This window comes from Cyclopterus lumpus, chromosome 24 (assembly GCF_009769545.1).
Source record: "Cyclopterus lumpus isolate fCycLum1 chromosome 24, fCycLum1.pri, whole genome shotgun sequence".
In the NCBI taxonomy this organism is placed as follows: domain Eukaryota; kingdom Metazoa; phylum Chordata; class Actinopteri; order Perciformes; family Cyclopteridae; genus Cyclopterus; species Cyclopterus lumpus.
Genome location: NC_046989.1, coordinates 5,935,291 through 5,959,141, shown reverse-complemented (window position 1 = coordinate 5,959,141; position 23,851 = coordinate 5,935,291). Strand labels below are relative to the sequence as shown.

The 23,851-nt window shown below is 44.7% G+C and overlaps 1 protein-coding gene across 2 annotated transcripts in view; it reads right to left on the bottom strand.

The window, feature by feature from the left end:
• The window catches only part of nkain2 (sodium/potassium transporting ATPase interacting 2), a 58,780-nt gene extending 37,004 nt beyond the window's left edge, over nt 1-21,776 (bottom strand). For both annotated transcript variants that reach the window (XM_034527768.1, XM_034527769.1), the window contains exon 1: nt 21,723-21,776. In XM_034527768.1, coding sequence (XP_034383659.1) covers nt 21,723-21,776 — 54 coding nt within the window. The remainder of the gene's footprint in view (nt 1-21,722) is intronic.
• Between the last annotated feature and the right edge of the window lie 2,075 nt (nt 21,777-23,851).

The window sequence follows — 23,851 nt, the reverse complement described above, 5'->3', positions numbered from 1 at the left end:
AGACTCACGCACACACACACACACACAGGATGGTAAGTAGATATTGGCCTCTCCCTCTCTTTGAATAACCTCGTGGGAGCTAAATGAAATCAACAACATAATAGGTGGTTGTGCACGTGTAGGTCTATTAACACGTGCACAAGGGAGGAATACATGTGAGAGTGTGTGTTGCATCATTTTCAGTCAACAGAATTAATATCAGCAAACCTGAAAGGGTGCCTTTGCCATGTTAGCTTATTGACTGCAGCATGAAAAACTTTTTTTTAAGTCCGGAGACAACAGCATCAGTGTTGTTTATTGTGTTTGGGTCGCCGGCCAAGACTGAATTAACTTTGTGTCCCGGGCTGAATGGGAGACATGAAAAGAACCTGTGGCGTCCCGGCTGACAATGAACTGCCGGCCAACTTTGTCACCGTTATTTAAATGAGCTTCATTGTCCTCACGGTGCTCATAGCATCAATGGGCGCCGGGGTGCTTTATGTCCTCCCGCTCGCAGTTATGAGGCAGAAAATGCGACCGCGTTTCCCATAATATTACTCTGGGTGCTATCGCCGAGGCCGCGCTGCTGATCGGCCATTCGCTGCCAGCGGAGCACGTCCAGCCCGGGTACTTGCTCTCGCGTGTGTGACACGAAAAAGCTCGCCTGTGTGTTTATTACTGTACAAAAAAACGCCCACAAGCAGATTGCACTTAAGCCATTTTATGGAGCTGTAAATCTGGAAGGCTCTGCCGCTCTCCATCAGCGGCCATAGCCGACTACTACACAAGAAGATAGCGTTTTCCAATGAGGCCAAACGTGTTTTGGGTTCAGGGGCGGAGCTGATCTCATAGCCTGCCCGGTGTCTGCTTCCCTGGCACACTTGGCCTGGTTTCAAAAACTGGGTAATATTTTAGCACATTGTTGCTGGCATGGCTTCAGAGCACCGGATTCAAACGCAGGACAAAGTAAGTCTGCAGGTGCGTGCTGAGTCATAACAAGACAAAGTCAAAGCACTGATGAAATAACATGAGCTTTGGTAAATAAACTCATATTCTGGCTGATCAACCTGCTGGTTACAGTTCTTCTCATTAGCTTTGGCTCAATTCTTGAATTTCTTCCAAAAAGAATGAGTTCAAATCTCCGAGCAATTAGATTGTTGTTCATAACAGATTTTAATTTCTCTTTCGTTCCAGCGAGTGTTTGTGCGCACATGTGCCAAAAAATTCAGTTCTCTCCAGTTTGCACAACAACCACTTGCAGTGAAAATTATCCCTTTAACTATAAAGAAATGTGCGTAATACATGTATATATTACGTCAATATCTATGACATGGATTTATATATGTTTACATCTATTTTTTTTACTGCAGTACCAAAGGGTTCTCCTTTTTTGTCATGGATGTCCTTTTGTGGCAACTTTTTTCGATTCAATGTAAATGACTTTCCATGAAAGATCAAAGGTCAAGTTTCCAATACATGTAACATAGATCAATTGACTGCATATCAACGCGTGTGCATATCATTTGTCTGTGTCCTAAAATATAGCATTGACTTTTCCCAGCAAACTAGAATCTAAAAATCTTGTTGTTCATGAAGTATATAAACAAATTAACATTCATAAATGTTGCCGACGATTACTTTTCTGTCAATTGACTAACCGGTCAAATGATTAATTGTTTTAGCTCTACTTTCCATTAGACCCAGCAACTAAGTTAATGTGTGTACGTGTTTGTGCGTATGATGCCAGAGTCGCTACAATACTGTTTGTGTAGTCCTCTAAATGCTCTTATGTAATGCAATTTATTAACCACTTCAATTCAGTGTGTGTTTGTGTGTGTTTTTCTTCCCGGAAGCCGTCTAGCTGCTCCGACTGCAACACCACTTAAAGATTATGACGTCATACCGATCACTGCAGCTGCTAACTGCTCAGTTTCCTCTCTTAATAATCATAAAAAGGTTGTTTCACTAATGTGTAATACCACACAAGCAATAACTTAGGACGTTGATTAAATGGAAATCTCATTAAGGCTAAATGTTATGAGTTGTGAACATGGATCTGAGAGTTATAATAATCTCAGAGGAAATTTTAGTTCTCCGGCAGACGGTTTGTTGGGTTAGCATTTCCCTTCCTGTAAAATATGCAACCGCTGCAGCCGACATTCAAACGCATTCACTCACACCAGCTTCTTGTGACTACAGTGGCATTCGGCCACAGGGACCGCAATGTATGATGCCGGGATCAAGATGGGATTTTGTCCTTTTAAGTTTCTCCGTCCAACGTGGTTCTTGTGAGATAACCTCTGCAGCGCGATGCCGAAACGGTCCCCAAACCACTAATGATCCACGTTTGAAAGATAACCGCACAGCGGAGCAAACTGGAGCAAAGTTAATTTGGTATCGACAATTTAATTCGAAAGTGCAGCGTGGGGCTCTCCTCCCGTGCTTGGAAAGTTTCAAAGATGTCATTTCTTTTCCTGAAAATTGGGAGCTAAAAAGCTGGGGAAGCAGCTGGATCCCTGCCACACTGACGCTGTAATAATAAGTAAAGTAAATAACAAAAGAAGCAGCAGATTGTAAAACGTTTCTATTCCCAATGTGCAGATGCTACTGGTCAACTTTAAGGACCTACTGTGCTTATGGCTGGACTTCCTCTTATTGAGCCCCAAATCATTATTAGCATTGCTTACAATATAACGATTTATGAAGAACTTTGACCCAAAATAGCCTATCTACTATGATCACTCTAAGTAACAACAGCACACCTGGACTATCACAATTCAACTTTGGTCAACTTTAATTCTCAAATGTGCACTGTTTACCAATAGGAGGCTGTGACCTTTGAAGGGACGGCGAGCCAGAGAGTGAAACATGGAAAATGCTGCTATCGCTATCTTATTAACTGTTTGCATTGACTTTGATTTAACCTCCTCTGTTGTATTATTAACTAATCAAAAAAAGAGCAATGTTTTGAGTCTGAGACAGAAGTCTGTGGTACAAAACAGTGTGAACTTAAGGTTCCATTAGCGGCTGAGTGAAGCTAGCAATCAACTGAGTTGGCTAACTGTCCATTAGCAAGTGTGTTAGCTTGGAGAGTTTCATGTTCCCTCTTTAATGGCTTTATATTGAATAAAACATTTTATTGAATTGCCGTGCAGTGGTGAACAAAACACCAGCGAAATAAGTAATAAACAGAGCAGTGGAAAGAGACCGACTAGGGCTAGCCCCGCTAGCTGGCGAGTTAGTGGCTAGCTAGCCAGCTACAATACAGTAATACCAACTAGTCAGAATATCACCCAAACTTCTCAAACCAAATATTTAGCAAAAATGCACAGATTAATTTCCCTCGACCACTTTTTTGGTGTGACATGGCCTTACAAAAGAATGAACTTGGAGGTTTTGTTATTATTATTTTATGTTTTTCCAGAGTTCCTTCTATTATGTAAATTACATTCAAACGTTGTGCGTGGAACCAGTTAAAAGTTAACAACCTTAAACCTTTGTATACAGCATTGTATACACTGTAATTATAAATGGGATATGTAAACATTGTCCACAATTATGTTAAGTTATATAATACTCACATGTTATTATTATGCAATACCACAATATCCTGATTGGAATCGCTTTGAGGGTCACAATCAACATTTTTCAAATCCAAAATGTAAATCTTTTTGAGTGTTTCTAAAAATCCAACCGAGTAAGTTTGATTAAATAATTTCTAATTATTCAAGGAAACAAGCTGAATTCGGACCTTGAATTATTAACTATGTGAGAAAGTGGAATCAAATCTCATAATTAACATCTTAACAATGGTCATACAATGAGCATTGCTTGTAGGGAGCAGAGGCCTATCGTGATTAAAACACTGAACTTTGACACGACACCTTTTCTTTCTTCGATCTTGAGGGAAACTAAGCAAGTGAGTGTGTGCGCGACGGATTTACAAAGATTTACTGTGTCTTTACTATAGAATCAATATGTAGACACTGGGCCATTAGATTAAGTGTTTAAGCATCTTACACCTCTTCACACGCTTTCTATGAATGGAATTGAAACTAAGCTGCAAAGTTCACTCTTGACCTTAGAAAAACAGCTTGGCAGAATAAAAAATAAAAACAGTTCTCACCGCAGGCTTACAATTATGTCTCGTGGCCGGTCACGGGAGTGAGTTTGCACAGTTGCCATGGAGATACAGTTATTATTACATAACGTCAAAACACAAGAAAAAAACACCTCAGTAAGGGCAAGATTGGGGTTTGGGTTGGAATAACTTCTTCAGTAAGGTTAGAGGTCACCTTCACTGCCACGGTTACAATAATGGGCTCAATGTTATGGGGAACGACGGCACGACCGTGGTCATGGTTCAAAGAAACCTTCGTTGACTGGCGTTAGGAACGGGAAACTTTCGGCTGCCTCACATGTTAAGGTTTGACTCAATGCAGACGTACGTCACTTTGGGTATTTCCTGAAAAGACTGTTGACAATCTGGGTAACACCCACACACACACGCACACACACACACACAAAGAACCTGCAGTACACACATCTCTTAAAGCTTCTCACCTCTTCATCCTTTCTCCACCTCACCTGTTTATTCCCTTTTGCCACACCTTCATGTGTCCTTCACTCCTCTCTCCTCCTCCATCCCCTCCGTGACCCATCTTTCTGTATCACTGCTCAAACAAAACTCGCTCTCTATCCTACGGATACCTGCATCCCTCTACTTCTTCCCTTCTTCCCTAAATCTCTCTGTCCTTGTCAATCCTTTCCTCACATTCATACCACCTTGTCTCTCTGTCCCCCTGCAGCTGCATGTAACCGTCCATTCGTCCTCCACACCTTCCGTTTCTTCTTTTCGGATTTCGCCTGGTGCACATTTATTTGTCTCCTCCTTCCTATGCAGCCCTCAACCCCTGACGCACTCCTCCCTGCATCTATCCCATTCATGCTACATCCTCACTTGCCCTTCACTGCCTCCCTTCTATCCCTCCCCCCTTTAGTCCTACATTATCAACAGGAGCACTCAGGGCTCCAAAGCAACACGCGCAATAATCACACATTGACAGACTGCACCCGTCACCTTTGCACGCACACACGCAAATTCATGCAAGCAGGCACGCTCGACACCGTAATCAACCCCACGCATGCAGAATCACACACCAAACATCAACGCTCTATTCCTCTTGTTCCCAAGTCTCTTGTTCTTTGACACACACACACACACACACACACACACTCAGATGTAATCACTGTGAGTGCTGAGAGTGCAGTGCAGAGTTGTGAGACTTCTAAATGCTACGGCCTGCCATCAATCATAAAATCCTTTCTGGGGATTGGACAGCTGACACTGTCTGCATTACGCATCGTCTCTCTTTATTTCAATCAATCACGTCCTCCGCACCGTGCAAAGGCCCGCAGATTGCCAAATGATATTGGCTTGCTTTCATCAGATTCGCTGAACGATTATGTCGGAGTCAGAGGGGCGATGTGCTTTTAATTTGTTTTGTAGTTTGTTCAGGTTATCTGTTTTCGTGTTTTTCCAGTGAAAGTTTTTCAAATGCGCCGCAATACCCCGACGTGGGCAGTGTAGTATATACGACTGCACGCAGAGATGTCTCGTGATGCCATATGAAAAGTTTTGTAGCACCGTAGAAAGGATTTTAAAATGTCAAACCGCAATCCAGCGCCGCTGCAAATACACCGTATCGATGAGATCGTGGACTAAGTGATGGGTCTCTAGTGTTTGGAAATGTGCTACTCTCTCAGCTGAGTTTACTTTCAAGGTAATCAACCCGATTCTGCCACGGTTTCCCTACGCCAATCACATAGTTGCGGTCATTGCGTATGAAACGATGCAACCCTCCTCCTCCTCCTCCCCATTCACCGTTAGTCGCCATCATATCCAGTGCCCAGTCCTCCATCAGTGTCTAGACACCAGGGGGGCGGATACGCCTGATCTAACCACATCATCATACTCCCTTTTAGTAATATACTACGCCATGAGTCCAATCGCCAACGTCTCTTCACCCAATTTCACTCAAACTTGACCGAGTGAAGTTCTTCCATGCTTCTTACTGAAATGAAACTTGGGAGTTGTCGTTAACTTTCTCTGTGTACATTCTTATTCACACATACAAATGCTCGTATACCTTTAACCGAATGTCAGAAGGCTTGATAAAATATTTTTTCTTAAAATACAGTTTTGTGTGTGGTGGGGGGGGGGGGGGGGGGGGGGCATTGCATGCCAATGGCAAGATGTCAGGAAAAGGATGTAACAAAGGCCTCGAGCTGAACGAATGCTCGGCGTCTCAAACCCCCCCCCCCTTCCCCCGGAGCCGTTTTCTGACACACTGGCTCATCTTTTATAATGGCGATTCAACCAAGAGAGCCCATCCAAGCATTGGAAGTACTCCAACTGCCGATCACTAAATATTGTCTGTGCAGAAAGAAAAAAAATGACAGGCTTTTTATATTCAAAAACCTTGGAAGCACAAAAAAAAAAAAAATTCCACTTTGCAACTCTGCTCTTGCTGTCCTTTATTTGATAACATTGAACATTGCGTGATGTTCTTGTACCGCTGCCAACAGTCTTCAGACAGGGAGAGAGGACTCAGTGAATAATTACTATCATTGAGTTTTGGCCTGCAATTAAATCTCATTCTATTTCAATTGTGAGGGAAAATACTATCTACTGTGGTTAAAAAAACGGTAGAAAGGACACATACAGTTGCACACACTTGTCATTTCACTATCGAAATAAATTCATATATTCTATTTTGTGTTTTTTACCTGAAGTGTTGCATAATGTGTCCACTTTCTATACGGGTGGCCCTGTGGGAATCAAAGCCTCAAACCCTGTTAGTGTTAATGGCATGCTACTGGGCCACAGCATTGCTCTCTATAAGACTATGGATGTACTCCCCTACACACATACACACACACACACACACACACTCACTGAACACTGCTGCCACCACCATGTCTCCTACATTTAAAGAGATTCGGTGCTTCTATTTTGGTGAGACACACAATTTGGCTGATATGCCGATACGGAGCCGGGCTGAAAGCTGAGACTGTATCCGTATCTCACTTTAGCTGCAGTATTCAAAAATACAAGAGATCGCCGGATCCGATTACTATGTGTGTGTGAGTGTGTGTGTGTGTGTGAGTATGACAGAGGGAGCAGGGGTAAAAAATAGAAGGCAATAGATGTGTGTCTACGTGTGCGAGAGAGAGATAAGAATGGAGCCAAACCAGAGGGCAGGTGTGTAAGGTAATAAGACTAAATCAATTCATACTGAGAGGAAGGAGAGGAAGAGGAGAAGAGGGCATGAGAGAGGGATCTGTGGCGGAGGCAAAATGATTACAGGTAAAGATGAAAGTGTAACGTTGAGCTCTTTCTGCTCTCACACATCACCCCAATATCTTCTATAGTCCATCCATCCATCCATTTTCACCCGCTTATCCGGGGTCGGGTCGCGGTGGCAGCAGGTTCAGCAGGCCGACCCAGACTTCCCTCTCACCCGCAGCACTTTCCAGCTCATTCTGGGGGATCCCGAGGCGTTCCAAGGCCAGCCGGGAGATATAATCCCTCCAGCGTGTCCTCGGTCTTCCCCGGGGCCTCCTACCAGTTGGACGTGCCCGGAAAACCTCTAATGGGAGGCGTCCAGGAGGCATCCTGACTAGATGCCCGAACCACCTCAGCTGACTCCTTTCGACACGAAGGAGCAGCGACTCGACTCCAAGCTCCCCCCTGATGTCCGAGCTCCTTACCCTATCTCTAAGGCTGAGCCCGGCCACCCTACGGAGGAAGCTCATTTCGGCCGCTTGTATCCGAGATCTTCTATAGTCGTTAAATGGATTCAAAACTGAAACAAAAACTCTACTTCAGTGGTGCCTTTAGGGACCAACTGAGGAGAAGCAGATTCTCTGGATTCATATTGCGAAACATCATAGTGAAAGAACAGGAAGACTGCTTCTCAGCGTCTGCGCCTGGCAGTTTATGGATATGAATTTGGGCATTGCGTCGCAGTGTGAATGTGTATGTGTGTGTGTGTGCATGTCAAAGAACAAGTAATGTATTTATAGATCAAAAATAACGGCAGCTCATGGAGAAGCGACAGATGCAGACCTTGGCAGACGGGAGTAAAAATGTGACCTGTCACAGATAAGAAAGCTGCTGTCAGAACACGACTTACCGGAGAAAATGTCCACGCTACCAAAACGAAAGAGGCCAACAGGTATCAGGACTGTAAAATTATGTATTTACCTGCGTGTTTAGAAATATACAAATGCACTTGTCAAAATGAAAGTGACCTACATGCTTGATATTCAGGCGCTTTACAAACACGTGAAGCAGTAGGAACTGGAAGCGGGACTTTTTCACTGGGTCTTGGTGTGTTGAATTAATAAAAGACTCATATTTGTGCTATTATTTTTGATTAATCCATTTGTTAAGTAACATCAAATTATTATTGATTGTTTAGCTCAATGCAAATTTGGCAAACGCCTGGGAATACACATCTTAAAGTAATAGTGTGACATTTTGATACGTACCCTTATTTGCTTTCTCGTCCAGAGACAGAGGAGAACTCTCGTGCGTTAAACACAAAGCTACAGCAGACGGTTAGCTTAGCATAAACACTGGAAGCAGGGGGCATCAGCTAGCCCGGCTCTGTCAAGTTCAGAAACGCACCTAGTAAACACACCTAGTTAATTATCATGCGTTCCATGATACACATGGGAAGGTCTAGTAGCCAGAAGAGACAACAGAGTCAGGAGAAACAGGTTCAAAATGAAGAAGATGATGTCCAGGCTGGCGGGTGAAGGGTGCACGAGGTGAAATTAGATTCCCATCGGATGTCTTTCTGTGGTTATTGCTGCAAACACGCTGCCAATTTCATGTTCCAGACCAAAAAAGTGTTGGAAACATTTCATAAATTATTCTCTAGTCCCATTTGAGGGTCTTTTGGCCTAATAAGTAAGTTCAGTTGTACCAAGTGAGCATATTCTGAGATAAATATTTGAGAAGATATCTAACAAGCTCTAAAAAACGTGATATTTTGCATGGAGCAAGTTAGTATCATGCAAATAAATAGGCACATATTTGATGAATAAGTGATTTGTGCGTTCAGTGAAAATATGCTAACGCTCACACGTTTGCATTTTTATGCCAAATGATGTCCAAATCCCTGATTGTGTGATGATCTGCAGCTGCCACAACAGAGTGTTGCACTACACGCTGTACCAACTGTTGTGTAGGCTGCACAGTGGTGGTGTAGTGGCTAGCACTGTCACCTCATGGCAAGAGGGGCCCCCGGGTTTCGTGGAGTTTGCATGTTCTCCCCGTGTCAGCGTGGGTTCCCTGTGGGTTCTCCGGCTTCCTTCTACAGTCCAAAGACATGCAGCATATGATAATTGGACTCTAAATTGGCCGTAGGTGTGAATGGATGTCTGTCTATATGTGCCCTGCGATGGACTGGTGACCTGTCCAGGGTGTGAACCCGGCCTACGCCCAACGGGATCAGCTCCAGCGCCTCGTGACCCTAAATAGTATAAGCGGTTAGGATAATGTAATCAATACAATGCAAATAATTTCAGTTAGCCGCCAGGATTTTTATATATATCCTTATTAGACACATAACTACTAGGAAGGTAAGAGAAATTTTATGATATTGTTGTGTTGTGTTTCATTGCTTTTTGATTCTCACGATGCATTTGAAGTGATATCCCGTGTCTTGGTATGATGATGGCCTACATCTGGTTGCCTCGGGCAACCGCCTTTCTTATCACTTAGCACTACATGGCAGAAGTATTGTGAAAGCCTTTCCTGAAATCACACAGAAAGATTTGAACCTTTTCATGTCTACCGGAACAGAAAACTGAATGCAGTTTCTTCTTGTTTCAACAGCCCTGAATGGATGGAGTCCTTTAGTCCCTCTGGGGATCAAACCTCTGAACCCGAGGAAGAGTCTGTATTGACCAAGTGACAGTAAATCTTTGGGCGAAATATCAATAAAGGTCACAGTCCATATTGGCCAGCTACTTTATCTGACAATAACCTTTGGTTTTGGCTTCTTTTCAAACCTTTTTCACTTTCTAGGCCACTGTCAACTACCTCTGACTGTGAGCCAATGACATCAAAGCAACAGAACGGCTTGATATCAAAAGGGAGACCTGCGAGTCGGACAAACCATCCCGTCAGTGTAAGTTTCTCTCAAACTTTATTGTGTGGGTGTGTGTAACCCAGTAAAAGACTTCCATCAGTTCTGCTCAAAGAGTCTGGCTGTCTAAAACATCAAATAATGAAACGAAAATGCCACTGAAGTAAAAATGTGTCATTTTCAAAAAATGAGATAGCGCCATAATAATAGCTCGCGCAGCCAAAAGGAGACCGTCCTCCCAAGATCAACAGCGTCAGTCACTTCAGGAAAAGACCCCGAAAGGCCACATGTCACTTTTAGGTGACAGCATCTTTATTTGCATCGGTAGAAATGATGACGAAAGCAAAAGAGAAAGTTCGATAATGTTGCCAACAAAATGGGTTTTTTTTTTAACGAATCACGCATTTTGTTGTACATGTTATACCGTCTAGTGCTCACCTCCATAAACCCTCCTTGGTCCCGCCAAGTGTTCTATCAAATGGCGTTAAGTACCCAAACAATTAAGGGGAACAGACTGAAAGACAAAAAAGGTCTTTCAGAAAATTCCTGTGTTGTGTTATCAAAGTGTCTTGTATCCATTAGTGGGCTCATGGAAACCACTTTCACTAAACTACGGCCAAACAAAGCATTGTTGCATTGCATCTTTTTCGTTCGTTCAATTGCTTCAACGCCAATCATTGGAAACTTTCCCAGGCACCACAGAGAACCTGGGCAGGTGAGTTCTATTGGGTGAACTACTCCTTTTTAACCCTACCCTCAGAGGGCAATGATACGTGAAACACTATTTTAAAGGGGCTAGCAGGTAAGCTTGCTAATCGGCCTTTTGGATTCCTGCTCTTATGTAGCTTTTTGGTCTTTTGAAGGTCACCTGAAAGGTTTATTTAGGCCCTAAATCTCTTGTCAGACTACAGCACATACACATTATTTACTCACAGCGTCAACACCCAACATATTTGGCTCTCTCCACTGTTTGCCATCTATGGTCATCACTGATAACTTTGCAGTGTTAAACGACCCGCTCGTCCATTAGTCATCTGTTCATCCATACTTCTTGGGTATCTATCCATCATCGATCCATCCTTTCTTGTTATCGTCCACTCCTCCCCCGCCTCCCCAACTCATCTCCCCCGGCCTTCTCTCCGTCCATTCATCCAAATCTCGATCCCTCCATCCCAGCATCGATCCGCACACAGACATTCATCCATCCTTTATGAATATATCTATCCGACCGTCCAGTCTTCCCTCCCTGCCTCCCTCCTTCCTCCCTCGACTCCTTATCCCAGTCGAAGGGCTTCTACAGCAAGACTTAACACGCTCCACCACCTCCTACGTGTGAACACACAGGCACTCCCTTCAGGAGGCAGATGCAAAGACACACATACATCTTTTTTTTTACAGCTCCCTGAGCAACTCTAATGGGCCGAGAAAGAGAAGGAGAGAGAGAGAGAGAGAGAGCAAATATGGGAGAAATAATTGAGAGACGCAGAGAGAAAGGGCAACAATGATACAGAGCGACAAGAATATGGCGTCAAGAAGAATCCGAAACCAAAAGAGAGAAAAAAGCTGGTGAATAAAATTGTGCCTGAGAGCAATTCACAAGTTTCTAACCATGTTTATGTAACTTTAAACAATATGATAAACTGTATAGCTTCTTGGTGATTACAAAAAAATGTATTAATATTGATGACGCTTGTGATAAGTTTCCTTTTTGTTTTAATCTCATGTGTGAGGACCTCGTTTCTTCTTTTGATTTAGATTATTTGTCTTGTATTTCAGATTCCAATTTTGTTCTATTGGACTCGTCTTTTAATTTAGATTTTTTTTAAACCATCTCTCTGCAGCACAGTTTTCTCCTACTTTTGACAATGACACTCTGTGTTTGTGTCTGGTAGTGACGTGTATCCTCAAGTACAATCTCTTAATCGTGCAATCGTGTCCTTCAGTTCTGGATGAAGTGGCTCCTATTAGGACGAGATCAGCTCCTCTGACCGATTCGTCCCCCCTGGATTAATGACAGTAATCGCTCTTTGAAATGTAAGCTAGGAAATCTACAAGTTCCCTATCAGTACTTGAAATAACTTTGAATTTTAATGGGTAATTAAGTCACAGTGAGATTTGTTTTTCAAACGCTAAATCCGGTTTTCCACCGCAACGGTGTGCCGGTGTACCATCAGAAAATCCACAACGTTTTTACCGAACTCACCAATCTGGTCAGTCGTATCACGTTAACAAGGTGTGGCTGCCTCGTAGCGTCCAGCTGTGTTAGACGTGCATCACTTTGGACAACTTTCAGTCTGGCTGAAACGGCTCTTCTCACGTCGTCCAATGATCTCGTTAAAGCACCGTGATGCAGGAGAACGTTCTATATTGGTACTGCACGGTTTCTGCTGTCACTAGAAACTTAGAATGGCTTGCCCACCTTTAAAAGGTCAGCCCGCCTTCAAATAAGCCCGGGCCGAAGTTATGGCAAATTGTTATGTCTTGACTGGTGCACTTCCCCAAATCGCCCACCGGTGGTCCAAAGACGCCGCTGCCAAGCCTTTGACCGAGTCCTCCAAAAGGTCTCGTGTGACCACCATTTCGGTCTCTTTACACTGGCCTCTCATTAAATTTAGAATCCAGTTCAAGATTCTTGTGGTCACATTTGGAGCCTTGACCGGTCTGGACGACTCCTTACATTAAAGAGCTACTCCATGTCTCTGAGGTCCTCTGATCAGGGTTTGTTGGTTGGTCCTCGCTCCAGGAGAAAGACCAAAGGAGGCTGTGCTTTTGAGGTTGCAGCTCCTAAACTTTGGAACTCTCTCCCATTGGGCTTAAGATCTCTCTGGACACCGTGGACCCTTTTAGAAAGCAGCTCGAGACCCATTTGCTTGCTTTTGTTTGTTTTTTTGTGTCTTTTATGTTTCCAGTTTTATGTCTGCGTTTTTACATCTGTTGCTTTGTCTTCTACTTGCTAGTTAGTGTTTAGTTGTGAAGCACTTTGTGACATGAATAAATATAGTATCATAATTATAGAGAAGATGTTTCATCGTGGGCAAGTTCACAGCTGATGGGAGGACGCTTAAGTACAAATAAAGTTTTATCACTGCTCGCACTTGAAAGCCTTAAATATATAGTGTTGATCACCTTTCTGTGCTAAGCAATCCATGACGGCATTTACGGAATATCAGTGTCATCCTGAAAATATGCTTGTTTCCCCCCCACACACTTAGGAAGCGCTCATCTGACCCCCACCAGTCACATCTCCATCTCATAATCACGTGAAATGAAGCTCAAGGCATTGCTTGGCAGTCGCTGGCCATTATAATTCAAGCACCCCTTTGATGTGATAAGATTTTTTTTTTTTAAAACGACTGCGCCGGTGGAATATCGGGACTCGCGGCAACAACAACAATAGCAACAACTGCATCAACAGGATGTGGGTTCTCAGACAACAATGAAGGGGGTGTTTCACCTCGAGGGGGGGGGGGGGGGGGGGGGGGAGCAGCAAGCGCCGCTGCAGTTTGTGTGTGTTTATTAAAATAAAAAACGAGAGAGAAAAGCGCGTCTCCCTCCGCGTCGAGCTTGTGTGTAAATATTGAGGCAGCAGCATTCGGCCAAACACCATCAGCTCATCCATCAGTGGCGGTCACGCACAAGGTCAGCGTCCAGCACCGTCGATACGCATCTCGGCAGCTCAGCGGACGCGCGGGCCATCGGTATCGCCTCGACTCGAATCCAGTACGTGACCTTTGTTGCGTGTCGTCGAAAATGGAACCGGTGGCGATTTTTTCGAAAAAGATGTGCTCGGAGAGTTGCGGGGAGATTACAAAACTGGGGCCACCGGGTCGCTCTGAAGGAAACAAGCGATTGGATGTCGCCGGCTACGTCGGCCTTCCTTTTGTCAGCGGCCCCTCCGCGGCGGCTGCAGTTCGAGGCCGCTGCGGGTTTTCGGTGGAGTGAAGATTATTTTTGAAAAACGCTCACCGATGACATTTTGTTTTTTTCAAAGAATGCTTTCGAAGGATTCCAAACGTGTGTCTCGTGCCATTTTATCGTATATATGGCTTTTCTCACGCTACTACGGGAAGACACCGAGAAAGAAAAAAGCCCCTATCAACTTTGCAATACATTGATCTATGTCATTAATACACATCCTCTTTGTTTCTTGCTGAAAGATGAAATGACTGTAATTTCTGCAAAGGATAAACTTCTTGCAATTGAAATAACGAATCAAAGAACAATACAAAGACCCTGAAACTGAAGCAGCGGCGAAGAATTTCACCTTGATTAGTAAAAATAGCCTTTTCCCACTGAGACATGTCAAACGTCTTCCATGAAAGGCCGATAACTCTTCTAACAATCTGCAGCTTAACCCGATTCAGTGTCAGATTCTGGGTCAATTCTGGGTGTTTTCAGCAACTAAGGCGCCAATTTTTTTGATCGTAACAATAAAGCAATAAATATAGCAATAAAGGAAGAGTTTTAAAGTTGCCATGACACTGATTCAGGCCTCAAACTGCCTTCCTCTCCTCAGCATAGGTGGCTGAGGCTCATGGGTATTGTAGCATTAACAGCCATCCCGCAATAGCAAACTGAGGTGGAAAAAACAAGCGTTTTCAAGAAAAAGAAGTTTGAAGAAGTTGAAGATAAAGTCCCACAACTATTTGCAACTATTTACTGATAATTAACATTGTTTCTGTTTATAGAGGCAGACGAGTGGTGTCTATACAGCGGATGTGATTTGCGTGTTACTGTAGACTGTAGAGCAAATAATCCGGCGGCGTAAAGGTTCAATTTAAAGCCTCCACTGAGCTGCGAGAAGAATATAGATTGAGTCAGCTTTCCCCACTCAGTGAAAAAAACTTCTTACCGATTCCACTCGTTCACAGTTCCGCAGACTGTCTTACGATGACAGCGGGGGTTGATACGGTATCATGGTTTTGGCACCCTCTCTGTGAGCCACCAAACGCTTCTTCTTTTTTTTTTTTAACACGACACGCTACAATCTCAACTAGGAAAAAAGAACGCATGCTGTTTTTTTTTTTTTTTACGACAACAACAAAACATGTGTGGAAAATTGCAGTTTGTGAGAAAGCTTCGCAAAGAGGGGAACAAACGAAGCACAAAGGGAGGTGTTGCAGTGACACCCAGGAACATGTTTGAGCTCCAAGAAAATCTCTCACATTGAATTACAGATGCTAATGCAGCACGACTACTGTAGGTGAGACGCGAGGAGGGTCTGCAACGTAAATATGAAACCAGAAGCTAAGTGTGGGGCTCAAATCCCCACAACTATACGCACATCCGTTACTCTATCCACGCCATCAGAGATCAATCGGGGAAGAGAGAGTCTCTGTCACCTCCAGATGTGTTGGGAAAGACCTTGTCATCAGCAAGCGGCAGCACTCCACTGTAACCATCGAGCTGGGAGGATCGAACGGCCTCCTGCTCGGCCCCTTGGACACATTCCAGCGTAAAAAAAAATACTAACTCGCTGCAACATTTTCCGCCGCATAAGTTGGTCATAATGTATCGACTGAATTTGAAGAATTATGCGCTGTTTGCTGACAGCTTATTGATGGTCTGCTTTGATTTATTTCACAGGAAATATGGTGCAGCGTTTACAGCCAAACAGCAACAGACCGGGCAAGGTCCCCCCCCACCCCCCACCCCTCATACAGTCTTATTTATCACAGCATTACAGACATTACAGATGTGATAAATGTCCATCTTTGACAGCATCGGTTAAATTAGAAGGAGACATCTGGCACGGGCCACGTGGTTAGTGTCGAATAATCTGGTCCATGTTCTGTGTGTAGATTTGAGTTGCAACATCGAAGTCAAACGACCGCAGAGAAACTTCGTGGATGCGCAGAGCACTTTTTGATCACGCAGGGGTTTCCAGACCCGACCCTGGAGATGACTGTTCACCATGACAACCGACCGGGCACTGATTAATGCACGCAGTGCGTACCGCCGTCCACGGCGGGCGTGAAGTCGGGGCCCGCGTCACCACTTCCACGTTTCAGTACAGGCATTATTTCTTGGGTGCGTTACACATAGAACTGTGTAATCAGTCCCGCATTTGAGGATAAGACGTTTTTTTTTTTTTTAAAGAAAGTTAATTAGCGAGGAACTAGAGCAAAAGATGAAGATCGATGCCGAGAAAGGACGAAGTAGCCTACTTTCATTCCGTGTCGGTGTACAGAGAGGAAGCGCGGGGGGTTTCGACGGAGTAATGACAAAAAATAACTGTGGGCTGGAACAGAGCTGATCCATTTGTGTGATCGATGACATCACAGCACCGCAGCGCATCGCCCCGAGATAAACTGAGCATCTCTTCGAGAGGTTTCCTGTCAATAACACCGTCTTTGTTTTTTTTGGGAGAGTTACGCCCTAAAAGGTTTAATTCCCGCAGCAGAAAATATTACACTGCGAGAAAAAAAAAAAAAGAAAGGGGGTTTGCAATTTAACTGCAGTTTCCTGTTTTCCTGTCTGTACCTTACAGGCATCATGCAGACGCGATGGACTAGCAACGCTTGTTAAGGCTATTAGGAATCTGGTGTCTTCAACCTCTAAAGATACAGTGGGACACATTCACATGGGACTAGAGGCAAATTGTAGCCGTGTAAGAAGCAGGACAGCGTGCATTATTGCAACAGGAACCCAGACAGGTTGATGCAGGACCCCACTTGCTGCACATTATCCCTTCCTCAGTGCCCCCGCCGCCCCTGAGCCACATTACCTGCATTCCCCAGCATTTTATTGACAGCTGGAAGCCAGCAGAGCACAATCATCTTTTATCCCACAGAGAACAACCTGAACAATAGGAACGCAGCTTGGACTAATCCAGGTTCTAGGCCTAATGTCGGACTTGATTTGGCACAATGGGACCACCTCAGTGGGGGGAAGGGGGCTATTTTTGTGCACAGATTCTATGGGAACGCGTCAAATTGGATTTCCATTCAAGTGTCAGTGGACAAGGTATGATGGCTGCATTCCTCCTCCGAGAGAGAGTGAGAGAGAGAGAGAGGGAGAGAGAGGGGAGGTGGAGGCCGATAAAGAAATTTTAAAAAAAAAGGTAAGAAAGACATACGCGGAGATGGTGGGCATATGTAACAAGACAGAGACCTGGCATGAAGAGAGACTGACAATTTAGAGACGGAGAAAAAGAAAACGCGACAGGAAATCCATAGACTTTGGGGTTTGTGTGTGGCCCCTTGTTGAAAAGTGGAGTTGCACATAAAGGATATAGCGGGGGCCTTTTTATCTCCCTGAGTTGTGGCGATGAGGAAGGGGGAGGGGGGGGGCCTCTGAAGATTGTGTTTGTTGCCAGAGTGCCGGAGCGCCGTTCGCTTTCCAAATCAAAGCGCTCTCAACGCGGAGTTTGCTTCAAAACGATGCGCACACCCCGGCGTATTGCGGTATAACTGTGACTGAATATCATAACGTTATATAGGAGCTGGAAAAAGACTTTGGAGTTGGCGGGCCTTTTATTAATCTTAATTTTAAGGCGACGATTTATTCCAATTCGCAAAAACCGGAACAACCGAAATTAACCAAATTCCCCAGATGTTTCATGTTGAGGAAAATTGACGTTTGCATATATTTGCATACATCATATATTTGCATACATCAGTCAAAAATATAACTGTCCCTGGACGATCCCCCCCCCCCCCCCTCCCCCCTCCCCCCTCCACACACCACCTCCCCGGATATGCCTCTCAAATGAATATTGACTCCTTGGTTTGAATGACTGCACATGACTGTTTCGCAATCAGGTGACACACATGCAGAGATGCCATCTGCATTCGTGTCGCAGCTTCCAAGTGGTAAATTATTCATTATGTCCCCTCAACGGTGGAAATGTCACAGACCGACAACACACCGTGTCTCCGATAACTTACGTCCAACCTCGCCACGGCACGTTCATGAAAGCTGCGCCTTGTACATTGTGTCTGAAGACGCTTTCCTTTTGTATTCTGTTGGATCGTGAATTTTTCTCGTCTGAGGCTGCGTCGCGGAGCTATAACTCGACTCCGTTTACTGTATTCAATTAACTTAAAACACCGGCAACATAACGAACGGTCGTTCCATCAACATGAACACCCAGCCAACGGACCGTCTGAACCAGCCAACGGACCGTCTGAACCAGCCAATGGGCCGTCTGAACCAGCCAATGGACTGTCTGAACCAGCCAATGGGCCGTCTGAACCAGCCAATGGAGCGAGGCCATCGGTTGGCGTCATTGGCGGATTTAGTAATCATCTATGTGACAGCAGTTGGTGGGTGTGTGGACTGATATAGCAACGAGGACCACAATCATCACCACAGAAAGTGAGTCACCAGTGGCATATGTGTATCTGTGTGTGTGTGTGTGTGTGTGTGTGTGTGTGTGTGTGTGTGTGTGTGTGTGTGTGTGTGCACCATCTGATCTGCTCTGCTCTTGTTTTATCTTGTCCCAACTTTATAATCTGCATCTTCTCCTCTGCTCACAGCACAATGAGACAGAGTGGGTTTCATCTTTGGCAAAATAAATTACATTACCACTGTAATTCAGACTTAAATAAGCTATTTCCATGTCTTTTTTCTGAAGATGTAGGGGAAATAGGGAAATAGAGAAATTTTTTTGAAATATGGTCATTGTTGTGGGACTATGAGTATTTGGCTTACATATCCTTGAGTATACAGATCTTGAAGTCAACATTTTTGACATCAACGGAAACTTTTTTTCATTAAAAGCAGTTCTCTTTCAAAACAAATCTCAACAAAAAACATTTGATCAATTTGGAAAAATTGGGATTAGTACAATTTTTACTGCAAGCAGCAGACGACGTGTTGATTTAACAAAAAGCTACGCACTTGATCCCGCAGCGTGAGGACCAAATCACATGATTACAGTACTTGAGCCAATCCTCCAATCAACGCTTCCCAGTGAGCCTGAGACTGTGGCTCAGTGGTGAGCAGGGTCGTCCTTCAATCAGAGCATCGGCGGTTCGATCATTTGTCAATAATGAAACCAAACAATCATTTTAAAATCCGTACCAATGTGGTCCATTGAGCTGTGTGGTTTTTCGACACCCCAAAAAAGCCCGGTAACCTTAAAAGGTCATATAATATATAATATACTCAAACCCGGAGCGCTGATCCCTGCAAAGCTACGGTGACATCACGTATCTCAACCAATTAACCTGGTTAATGAAGCAGGAGGGCGGGGCGTTGTTAAGTGTTAAGATTAAGACGTCAGTTCCACTACATGAGACACACTGACCAGCGTTGTTTTCTGCTCTGCGAGGTCAACTGTTAAGTGGGCAGCTTACATGGCAAAAAACAATTACCTTCCGCAGGGCGCGCGCCGACAAGCAAGCGGAGAACAAGGCCGTCGTTTAATTTGTGGTCAATTAGGTTTCCTTTGATGGGATGTGGGCCGCGGGGGTTTTCCCGTGGGGGCGACTACAGCAGTGACACTACATCTTTATCAATACATCCTTACAGTCATGGAATTCACCATCAGAGAGGAGGGGGGGGGGGGGGGAGGCTTCTGTATTATAAAAGAGCCAACTGTGCACGAGGCCGAACTGTAACGTACTGTGATGTTAGACCTCGGACTCAGCTGGTGGTGGCATCAGCCGAGCTAAGCTATTACAACAGTTAACAGAGCACAACATGTTGTTGACTATGGCGTGGCATTAGTTCCAGCACATTAGACTCAATGACTCACTGTGACGGCGTCTCATTCACATCGCATCACAAGCACTCACTCATAAAAAAAAATTAAAAAAACTCCCCTCCATTGTCACCTACGGAAACACGCAGCATCCCCATTTACAGCACAATGGTGTGTTTCATGTATGTGAAAAAAAAACATTTTTTAAATGTGCATAGCAACGTCCCATTATACAGCATGGTAGACTTTTCACAAGCACAACACTCATGCAACGCTGGTAATACACATTAATATAAATCCGTTGGTGAATTAAGTGCTTTTTTTCTAGATGTACTGAATACAAGCAACACGCATGACGTCTGTAACAGTGTCCTGTTCAACATGACAAAAGGTCTTCAGTTACTGTACGCATGACTGAATGTCACGACGCAAGCGCTCCTTGCTCATGTTTATGCATCGGTGCACGAACAACGTCCCATTCTGTACCCGTGTCTCTTCAGTTTACATGCACATTTCTAGATCATCTATCACTGCTGTATTTAAATATATATATATATATATATATATATATATATATATATATATATATATATTACATTTTCACAGTTCTCCCCGTGGCAGCGTGGGTTCCCTCCCGGGTTCTTCGGCTTCCTCCCACGTACCAAAGACATGCCGCGCAGGTCAATTGGAGACTCTGAAATTTCCCGTCCAATGTCAGCTGGGATCGGCTCCAGCACCACCGCGACACTGAATAGCATTAGCGGTTTCGGATAATGGAATGGGGCCCACAACTTTATTGTCTGGTTTCCGCTGGGCCTCCTTGTACACCGCCTGTACACCACCTGTACACCGCCTGTACACCACCTGTACACCGCCTGTACACCACCTGTACACCACCTGCTCAGCACTGAAGAGCCAGCGTTTAGCGACTAGCATGGTGACCATGTAGCGTTTAACAGATAAAGGAATATTTGGTGGGAGTCGGTGGAAAACAAAAGATGGCCAATAGGAGAGACAGAAACACAACTCCGTCATAACGCAAACCTTGCTCATCCTTTATTGGATCATAATGTGTCGAAGTTTCGTTTCCCTTTTTTCTGCGATGGATTTTCTCTCCGTATGATGTAAAGAAAAAAGTTGTTTGGGGATGAAAGTCTTCCCCGCTTCAGCTAGACATTTCTTGACCTGACACATAAATCAACCTGCCGTCCGCTGCTTCATAACATTGTGAAAGGTCTCGGTTATTATTGGATATCACACACACACACACACACACACACACACACACACACACACACACACACCCTTCCCTCCCTCTCTATTGCCTGTTCACATTTTCCATTGACACTGATGGGGAAGGGAGAGTCTGGTAAAGAGAGAGACACAGAAGTTGATCCCATGAGTTTATAATCAGCTCTATTGCTCCCTCCCCCATCCATACATCCCCCCGCATAAATCACATGTACCTGCCTCACACATCTATCCATCAGCCAGCCAGCCAGCCAGCCATCTCTCCTTCACCTCCTCTCAATTTATCACTCAAAGCCTCCATCCATCCATCAATGCTCTAGATGGACTTTTAGTACCGAGCTCCCACCAACAGCCGTTCATCCGTTCCATCCACCATTTGTCAGTCTGTCCCTGAAACCAGATCCCAGCTTGTATCATGACCTTTCACGCACCTATTAACTTCGGAAACGTGGCCTTTCAGTCATCCATCTTTTTTCCATCCACTCATCCATCTATCCACTCATCCATCTATCCACTCATCCATCTATCCATGCACCCCGTACCGTGCTCCATGTCCTGTCACCGAGGTAAAGACGTATGGGTTTTCTTGTCTTTGGATGAAGTGAACAACAACCGTACTTTCTCCCGATTTGATCTGCACATCCACCCGTTAGGATCAATGGTAAACAATGAACACTTACCAGCTGCATGCCACAGATGAAGGCCAAGGTGCACCTGCCGCTACAGCACCCCATGGTGTCCCCCTCCCTCTCTCCAGGAATCCACGTGGAGAAGAAGCTCTGGGTAAAACTCCCAAATCCTCCAGCTGGACCTTTGAAATCCCCAAAAAGCCCCCACCAACACCCCCTGGAGGACCGTCTGGCTGGCTGGCAGCCCAGGAGGAGGCTCTCGCTGCTCGGCCTGCGTGAGCCGAGTACACTCGGCGGAGCTCAGGGGAATAAAAAGGCTACGACTTCATTCAAATGGCCGGGTCGCTGACGTGGTGCCCTGGATTTCCAACGCGCACGGGGTCAGGGATCAAAGGATGGGAAATGGACCACTTTGGGGGGGGGTTGATTCAAGTCCACGCCGTTTTCCTTGATGTATCCGGCGCTTCGGGCTGTGTAGGAGATCCCTTCCCAAGCCTCGGTCACTGAAGGCAGTTTCGGTATAGTCTGAAAAAAAATCAGGTGTTGTGGTGCATTTTTCTTTAGTGATGGAGGCAGAATTTAATCAAGATTTCTGATTATGTGGATCTCTCTGAACACAAATAAATGACCCCGACCAACGAAAACCAGAGGTTTGCAGTGACTCTCCAGTTATGTCCTAACAGGGACCACTTGTCCAAAAAACATCTACCGGACTGTAAAGTCTACATCCACGTCGGGTTGGTCGCATCCTGAAGTCACTGAATTAGCCCGGCACAGTGGTCACTATTAAATGGATGGATATCCCAAGATTAAATGTTTCTTTTTGTTTGATAATCCGATTAGGCCACCACTTGGATCTTGGATGCAGGAAACAAGTGAAAGTGGTCCCCGCTGCCTCCTCTCCTCCGCTCTCCTAACGGGCATGTAACGGCAACACCGTAACAAAAACACGGCGGTTTTTTTTTGTTTGTTTTTTTATTTAATTTTTTTTTCCTCCAACACCGCGGTTGTAATCCAGTATTTCTCCTCTTTTTTTCTCTTCTTCTCTCCTTTCCCTTAAATTTGTTGAGTAAAAATCGGATGTTGTGATATTGTCACCAGCCGCTGGTAGAAGAGGATTTCGGCGTCTCTTTATCGGCGGACGTTAACAAGTCCTCCTCCGGTGCATCTCTCCCCCCCCCACCCCCCCAACCCCCCGGTCACAACCGCCGTTTCGTCCGCCGGTGGTCGGGTCGGTTGTCTCACTCCGGTTACAGCGAATGTAACGTTAGAAAAAAAGAAAAGAAAAAAGCCCAGAAAGAAGACAAGAAAAGCATGTCCACATTTCGGATGAGAGAGAGACGGGGGTTTTTTTTGGGGGGGGGGGGGTGGTGGTGAGACTTCAGTTCGAGGCAAGTCTGCGCGGAGCGATACGAGCGGAATGACGGACAAGTTTTATTCGGTCGTCTTCGGGGGTTTTGTCTTCAAAGAGAGGAGGAAAAAAAAGGGGGAGACAATGGGAACCGGGACGGACCAACGGACCGAGAGACACAGCAGCGAGGAGCGTCTCGCGCCTGCCATCTGTCAAGTCAAACACGGCGCAACGGCGGAGCTGTTCCGTTTGGGATTTTCAAAATAAAGCTACATCTTGGCACGACCACTGGCTCGTGATGGAGGAGAGAGCTCGCCAATCCCTTTGACATATATAACGTAGGATACATATACAGTATGTATACCATACATAAAGATATATATATATATATATACCTTATATAACATATATACCATACCATATATACTATGTATATACCATCTTTTCTTTGCTTCAGCAGATCTTAGAGGGGCACAAGGGTCCATTGTGTTCCTAGTGACAGATGTTATTCAATTGAATTGGGTACCATTTTAATGCATTAGGTCTCTGGTCTGAATTTGCACACGTTCACATGAGAAGCATTTGCCTTTTTTGATCCCGAAACCCAGAGAAAATGTTCCTATCTTGTTGTGTGTGTTCTCTATTTGTTTAGGTTGAGCCCATTTGGACCAGGTCTGATTGTCTTCTGGGTATCTTTTCTTTTTTTTTAATTAACGTGTGCACCTCAGACTCAAGTCAGTTTCCTGTTTGGGTTAAAAAATATTGGACATTTGAACACGATAAAGCAATCCAAATCTGCCCAAATCGATCCGCCTCGCATTTGTGCACC